The 8,168-nt window shown below is 38.5% G+C and overlaps 1 protein-coding gene across 2 annotated transcripts; it reads right to left on the bottom strand.

Moving 5' to 3' along the window:
- Positions 1–2,417: 2,417 nt before the first annotated feature.
- LOC146001843 (uncharacterized) lies at positions 2,418–5,552 on the bottom strand. Of its 2 annotated transcripts, none has more exons than XM_083139536.1 (2): positions 5,467–5,552; positions 2,418–3,213 (listed from the first exon to the last, which is right to left on the bottom strand). In XM_083139536.1, exons 1-2 carry the CDS (start codon positions 5,503–5,505, stop codon positions 2,677–2,679), a joined length of 576 nt encoding a protein of 191 aa, XP_082995662.1. In that variant the 5' UTR covers positions 5,506–5,552; the 3' UTR covers positions 2,418–2,676. The 2 variants fall into 2 exon arrangements, with proteins under 2 accessions (XP_082995662.1, XP_082995660.1); XM_083139534.1 differs by lacking the exon at positions 5,467–5,552 and adding an exon at positions 5,220–5,333.
- Between the last annotated feature and the right edge of the window lie 2,616 nt (positions 5,553–8,168).

Genomic DNA, 8,168 nt, shown 5'->3' on the forward strand with positions numbered 1-8,168 from the left:
CGGTACCACAAAACTATCCCATTTCACGTGCGTTATAAAGGAACTCTCTACTTAACTTTTCTTCTGCAATAAGGACATTACTTAGAGGAAACTTTCAAAGAACGTACACGCCCTAAATGAGTCGCTTCACATTTCTTTGTCTCTCACAATTCTAGCAAGTTTGTCAGGTGAAATCCTCACCTTCCTTTCCATTTCCTTGACTTCCGGCTTCTGAATGTGTGTGATCCAGGTGTGGACAGGAGAAATGGAACAGATCAACTTAAAAAAAAAAGTCAGAATAAAATGATAGTCAAGGATTTATCAAGAATTTTTTAATCTTTGTGGGCGTAAGTTCGCATTTAAGGGGGGGGGTATTATTTAGAGACAAATTGACCATAAGTTTGGTTTTTGTGAAAAGCTGAAAACTTTTAGGGGGGTATTGAGAAAATTTTATGGGCGTTGGCAAATGCTTCTGTGAACTAGTACATTGAAAGCAGGGGCGGCGCGTGCCTTTCCAGGCAGGCAGGGCACATTTTTATTTGGGGGGGGGGGGGGGGCAGATAATCTCTAAATTTTTCTTTAATGTGTTTCAGAAGAGTTCCTTGACATAGAGTAAGTAAATTAATTGTTCGAACAATGGGTCACTATTTGGTATGAAATGTAACAAATTCCGATCTAATATCAATAACTAACTAGGAAGATGATGCACCGTTAAGTTCAGTTACAATACTTTTCATTGTCCATGTACCCCCCAAAAAGTTCGTTTATACTTACGAAGATTCTGCATGTCAAGTTGTCTGGAACACAGACACAACCACACAAATAAATACACACGTACAGTTGTAACTATAAACTCTTTCACTTGCGAAAAAAAAAGTAATTATTTCATAAGCGACCAATACGCACACAGATGGAACGTAACGCAAACTCGCACACTAACTCAAATCCAAATCCGTATACAATGGAAGGAAGGAGGATCTTTTTGAAAACACCGAGGGACTAGTTTGGGCAATAAAAAGTGTTGTCAACTTTTCAGGTCGCAGGAACAAGCGCGAATAAAAGCATTCTAGGGATTTTTTTTTCTAGCTTATTGCTGCATCTTACTGAGGAAGGTGAAAGTACGAAGACTGGAAGAACGAATGAAGTGCCTGCCAAGAGTTGGAAACACTGAACGGCGAATGAGGCAAACATGAATGGGCAGGGCACCTCGTTCACTGCCCAGAGACGGCTACGAATTTTGCGCTTTTCCATTGTGAGGGGGTACCGTCCCTTGCCTATGCTGTAAAGCTTTGGATCAGTCAGTGACGTCACGTCTCAGGGCAGAGCTGAGATCTGACTCTCTCTAACAGGACGCAGAAATATATTAGCCTCGCACAGGGTGCACACCCTGTACGTCTGGTTGCAGCAACGTAGGAGTGAAGGGGGAAAAATAGTTATATATCGATCGTCTCTTCAGATGAACTTTTTATGTTAAAAATTGTTGTGGGGCAGTGCCCTAGTTGCCCTTTATCTAGCATCGCCACTGATTGAAAGCCTGACCCACGATCTTGGCACACTATATTTAGGGTTGGAGCTTTGCTTTGATTTATCCACACATCTCCAACACCCCCTAAATTTTTTCACATAGGCCCAATTGATGGTCATTTTGGCTTAAAATTTACCCTTACACCTCCTAAATTTGTATTTACTCCCCCCCCCCCGTGGACAAATCTGGATAAACCTCTGATTGCATCTTCCATTGACCGAACATAATCGCGTAACCTGCATACCACGTGACATTGAAAATGTCTACGATTTGTGTTAGCTGGAGGAGCTCAGGAGGATTTTCCCAGGAAGGGGGTAATTAAGGGTAGGTCCCCACTTAAATACGCAACAGAGTTTATGTTCACAATTTTGAGCCCACACGTCAAATCAAGGTTGGTGCATTTTTGGCTCATCATTTGGCATCCTTAAACGTGTAATTTTGATTTGTTTGAAATAATCGTGTATCGCTTACCCGTGTCGTACGAGAAACTTAATTACCTGAAGGAAACCTCACTTTTTTCACTAAAATTCAAGAAATCATGTTGTTATTGAATCACTGCTTACTTTATTATTTATATAGTTGTAGTTATACATTAATTATAATAGTTACAAATTACCATCATTAATATAAAATAAGAACCAATTATGCAAGCGTGTCACACACATGTTTTATCATTCACTAAACCTCGAAAGAACATATTAATATCGCATCAATGCTTTTTTTGTTTATTATTATAGTACTTACAATAATTACAAAAATGCCATCATTACCGACCAATTGTATAATATTTCAGACATGAATGTTATGTCGGAACATCCCCGAGGGAGGGGCTGATAGGCCCACCATATGAATTTTGCTCCTTACGTAACATATAGGATTTTTTGGACAACAGTAATGCATAAATATTGGAAACATCCTAGTGAACAATGTAATTTCATTTAAATTTTTTATAAAAATATTAACAGTTGAAAGATCGAAAATAAATGAGGTGGTGGACCTGACAGTCCTCACACCCACCCTCGGGTAGGCTAGGAATAATGCATTTCTGTGCATTAGAACTCATTGCACTGTGTTACTGGAGCCAACATACTTGTGTCAATTGACACATTTTGGGTTTGTGTGCATTTCATTGTCAAATCTAGTTCTGTGGACATTGACTTGAGATGTCATTGTTAATGTTGCTCCACACGATGCTCAGGCCCTGTGTAACATTCAGCTTTCGAGTATTCGTCCTCGAAATCAAAGAGGTCGTACAGACTATAATCGTCTTCCTCCTCCTCCCCCTCCCGGCCGCCATCACAGGAGAGCCACGGAAGCCAAGACAACCAGGAATATGAGCACAGGAACGACTTTTCGGCATCTGTGGAAGCGGCTAGTTCCTGACGAGCTTCTGGATTGTCCTCGTAAAGCATGGTGGCTACCTTATCCATCGCTGCATCCTTGACCAACCTCTTCCCTTCGTCCGACTGAAGCATGTCTGCAAGGTTGGACAGATTCTGGCATTTGGCCACGGGCGACAGCAGTTCTTCTGGAAATCCGTCGGTGTTGTAGGCTTTCAGCAACCTTTCCACCCTGATAGGCAACTCCGCTCTCCTATTGGACGTTGTTATGACTTCTCTTCGTTCGCGGCTAGCAGATGGCGCGTCGGATGCTAAGGAGTGACATGGGCTAATACTAGGCACGGCGTCAACAGTCACCTGTTCTCCAACCTAATAAAAATAAAGAATATATACACACAGCATACTATGTGGAAGAGGTTGACATTTAAATCCCTTACTAAAAGATCACCCCCTACACCATGAGCATGATGGGGTGATCTCATAAAAATAGAATCCAGGACTATTTTGCTAAATATCTGTAAAATTTGCGAAATAATAAAAAGTACCTTCCTTCTCAGGTCCGAAGAGGTTAGAAAAAGTACCATTAACTTGTAAATTTTAATAAACCAGCAATTTTGGGGGAGGGGCAAGTGTAAGTGCTTCCTCGGCAAGTTAAGCCTATATGTCCTACACCCCCACAAATAGAATGGAAAAGGGAAGAATAAGGAATCAATGTTCAGTGTTGCCAACTTTTAAAAAAAACATTGGTTGGTCTGAACTCGGAGATTTGTTTTATGATTTTATTCGAGATATATGTCATAAGTTGGCTGAAGATTTACCCTAAAATGACTTCTTTGATATTTTACCATGGGAGGTAAGTCTATAGTTCCGTAAAAGTATACATTTTCTGGTCAAAGGTTGGATACCTCCATGTTAAAAGCATAATTTTAATATATTTGATCCCAGCGCCATCTCCGGGATATTGTTGAACTAAAGTTCAAATCACAAACCCTGAGACCTTCTGTAAACAAAACCACGTGCATGCAGAAAGCATTGCAAACTCATAGAAGTAAAATAATCCACACGAAAATACAGCGTTGTTACAGTATTCATTACGTAAGGTAAAACAATGGCCAATTTGTAGTATGGGATACGCTGCCGCAAATGACGTCTCACTTTAAACCCAATGCTCTTTCTTTTTTTACTTATTGCTTCACCTTTATGGTTAACTCTTTGCACCAGTAATCATTTCCCATAAATTTGGCTTCTTTCTTGCATGTGAATTGAATATATTTTACTTGCATTTTTTTTAAACAAAATGATATAACATGGTAATGTATATTTCTAAGGTTTGATATAGATAGGAGTGTATTTGAAATTTGTTTGTAGATTTTATGTAAATTGTATCTTATGTAAATAAAATATATAATGGGCATAAACAGCCATATGCATTGCTGTAAGTCCAATAAATATATTGATGATGATGATCAAAACAAGACAAAGAAAGTTCGTAAATTTATTGCAGTTGGAAACTTTGACAAGCATCCTAATAACGATTTTTGTTCCGCCAAATATAGCGCACTTCGTAAAATAACTTGGTGACATAGCAAGGCAAGATAAGTGTGAATATTTTGTAGTAATATGTATTGTAACTTTCAATGAGCTTAGAGATTTGTGTACATAATGATATTTTATAACATTGGTTATTTTCTAAAAATAATCATGTGAACAGCAAGGAAGTAGTGCAACTTAGTAATATTGTCTGACTTATCCTTAGAAAAATAACATTGCGAGTTCTATGCGTGCGGGAAGGTCTCCGTGTTCTCCGAGCTTGTTTTCAAAACACCAGCAAGGACAGCCTTTGAAAAGGGGTGAGAAACAGATTCTACTCAATATTTATGTAACGTTCTGTCAGTGGTATCCTGAGAAACCAGTAAATGAAGTGGTTAAGTTGGTATCCCAGTGCAGTGGTGTGTCAGTGTCTGCAGTTTTAAGGGTTATGAAAGAGAGAATGACCGGGAGAGTAACAATGTATGCGGCTGCATATTCGTCTGATGTTTTGAGAGCGGGTTCTCACATTCAGAGGCCCTTATATAAAATGAATAGGTGCGGCGAACTATGAGTGTAACAGCAGATGATTGCGGTCATGAATCAGCTGACGCGGAGTGATACAACGAATCGGTGAGACCGTTTGTTTACAGAAGGTCTCAGGGTTCGTGATTTACACTATACATATTATTTGTGGTTGCGCCTCTGACACCCTGTACCCCCTCCCCCTACATATATGTATTCATTTTAAAAGTTCTGCAGGATTTTACAAAGCTAAACATAATGTCGTTAATATATTTTTTCAGTTTCTATTTTCATTACATATCGTGGAATTAGTTTTGACTTACCAAAATTACAAAAGTTATGAAAAACAGCATCCGTAAGTCGTTCATCCTCCTGAAACATATCCAAGAAACATTATTTTCCTTTAGAATTATAAACAAGATTGAACTACATTTACGTCACGTAATCCAAATAACCTCAATAGTCTTTTTCGAATGAAAACTGAACAACCAAAATGTTCTAATTGTTAATTAATATCGTATGTTCAATAAGCTAATAAAAACTAGAGATAAATTGAATATTCTAGGCTACCTCATTATGCCATCTTTTGAAGAAATATTCAATTTTCATTGCGTTTTCTACTGGTTATAGTTCTCGAGTTACAAATATATATCGCTTCATATTAATTGCCGGCTTGTATGTATATAAACGGGTTCTGATTGGCTGTATTTGGAAAGAGTCAGCTTGGTGTGCTCACTGTTTGGAATCCTGCCAAAGGCATTCTTTTGTATTTTGCAAAATTTTACGTCGGTTTCTTTTTATATATGCGAATCGCAACAACGAAAATGAGTGATGATTAGATGAAATTGACACTCCCAATGAAACACTCGTCTGGAATTCCAACCTATGGAACCATCGAAGCAGTGATTTACAGACTACCCTGCACGAGAAATTGTTCATTACTCCGTGATTAACCTCGATTCCAAGAAAAGTGACATGAAATAACCAAACTAGAAATTGATATATGCTCTCTCTAGGCTCGTACCCAGGGAAGGGGGCCATGGGGGAATTCCTCCCCCACCTCGAACTATGAAATATTTTAATGTGAACCCATAAAAAATAAAAAAAAAATCCTTGCATAAATGAACGGGTTGTTTGTGGAGAGAGGCATGCTCCATAAGTCTGCAGTCTGCAATAGTTAGTAATTATAGTTTTATAACTATTGATGCAAGGCTTCCAGACGTCCCAATCAGTGGCCCTGGTGTAAGAAAATTAAGGCAAATTTTTAAAGAGTACTATTCGAATAATTCTGAAAACTGAATGTAAACAATAAGCACCAAGTTGTACACCGTGTGACAGCATTTGCTTGTTGTAACCCATTGTGTAGCTGATTGTCGTGTTGGGGGTGGGGGGTGGGGAGGAATGTTTTTCGTTCAGTTGATTTTCCCCCCTTACTTTGGTCCATAATATTGCAACCCTACAATTGTACGTTTCGCTTCAGCTGCAATACTACCTTACCATTGGTGGTCACATCTCATACTCCAACAGCAATTTGCCGACCACCGTCAAGGAATGGTTAGTACAGCGTTATTCGACTCCATTGTAAGTTGTTCCTTCAACAACTTCATCATATCATCACTCATCTTCATCGTCGCGATTAACTAAAAGTGGCAAAAATAGACCTAATCCAATGAATCCAACAGCATTTCGGATCTTCTCTCTGTTCCATATTTTTGGATCTCCCTTTGCAAAATATCCTGAGTACGGATCTGTTTGTTTTTTTCAGATGTTCTCAAACAAGAAACGTACATTGTTACGTAGGGAGATGAAAATATAACACCGGCAAAACAGCCCCATACCCAGGGGAAGGACCATGGGCCCCATGGCTTCAACTCGAACTATGAAATATTACATTGTGAACCAGTAAAAATCTGCGAAAATAACATTGACGATTTTTCAAATTTTGCAAGAACTTTGATTTCGTCCTTGCATAAAAGAATAGCTTTGTTGTGGAGAGAAGCAGCCTCCAGAAGTCTGCAGTCTGCAATATTGAGTAATTTTAGCTTCATAAGCATTGATTCAAGGCTATCAGAGTTCCAGATCTAGTTGATTCCATTCCTTTTAATCCCTGTCCCAAGTTTTTTCGTTTTTCCTTTTTTTAACATTTCGAAATGTTCTTTTTGTTAATAATCATTGCTAATACGCATCTTTTAATTTATAAATATAAATTAAAGGAATTTTGAGTTCCCGAATTTTCGGGATCCCGCACACCCCTTATGATTGATCGAGTTGGTGTTTCAAGTTCACTTTATGCACAGTAAGGCTAATCGGGACTGAATCTACAGTTTAAAGTCGGATCCGAACTACTGTGCCATGTGCCTTCCCCTGGTATCGAACCCGAGACCCCTTGATCACAAGGCTGCGACGTTACCACCGCGCCATATGGGAGGCCCTGCACACCCCTTATAACTTTAGAGTAGAAGTAAAGTTAAGGTGAAATTGAAACTGCTTTACCTGATAATATAGAACATTGTGGATGCTTCTACTGATATGCCCTTGATCTGTTTTGTTTAAATCTGGTACGATGCAATTTACACACTGAACAGCACACATGCTCTGAAATGTTGAGGTACTAGCAAAGACACGGTGAAAAAAAAGAACAAATATTTCAACTTTTCACAGCATCTTATCTGCGAAACTGATTACCTGAGGAAGTGAAAGTGAACTGCTGAACGTAAACTTGACATGAAAATGCTAGTAGTATCACATACACACACATGGAATGCATATTTACTCATATGTTCAATATGTGTTATTGGAGTTCCTAATTTTTACAGAGATTTGAGACCTAATATCTACTTTTCCCTACGTTGTACTGGTGTATAACATGTGCCAATTTAACGGGGGGAGGGGTACAGACCAAGCACCCCTAGAATCAGTGGTAAATGTAATATATATATATATATATATATATATATATATATATAAACGTCGTTCTTTTTGCATGCTGCCATCTATGATCCTCTACCTCAAAGAACAACAATGCAGTTTGTGTACGTGACAAGGTTATGTCTCTATTCTGTGGGACGTTATACGCGTTTAAAGATTACACTACAAATTATGACTGCGGTCATATTGCTAACATAATTTCTTCGAAACCAGCAACGGAATTATTTTGAACCTTTTGTGACCAATAGTATTACATATTCTATTCTATAGTTTGAGTGGACTATACCTGCAGAATCCGAGACACAGTACTATATCAATTGTTATAGTTCATTCATATTTGTACT

The sequence above is a fragment of the Lepisma saccharinum genome, chromosome 18, assembly GCF_977018435.1.
Source record: "Lepisma saccharinum chromosome 18, izLepSacc3.1, whole genome shotgun sequence".
NCBI lineage: Eukaryota > Metazoa > Arthropoda > Insecta > Zygentoma > Lepismatidae > Lepisma > Lepisma saccharinum.

Coding starts and splice junctions, on each gene's coding strand:
- LOC146001843 (XM_083139534.1), bottom strand. CDS start 5,264: ATGAACGACTTACGGATGCTGTTTTTCATAACTTTTGTAATTTTG. Junction 3,214..5,219: donor TCATAACTTTTGTAATTTTG/GTAAGTCAAAAC, acceptor TATTTTTATTAG/GTTGGAGAACAGGTGACTGT.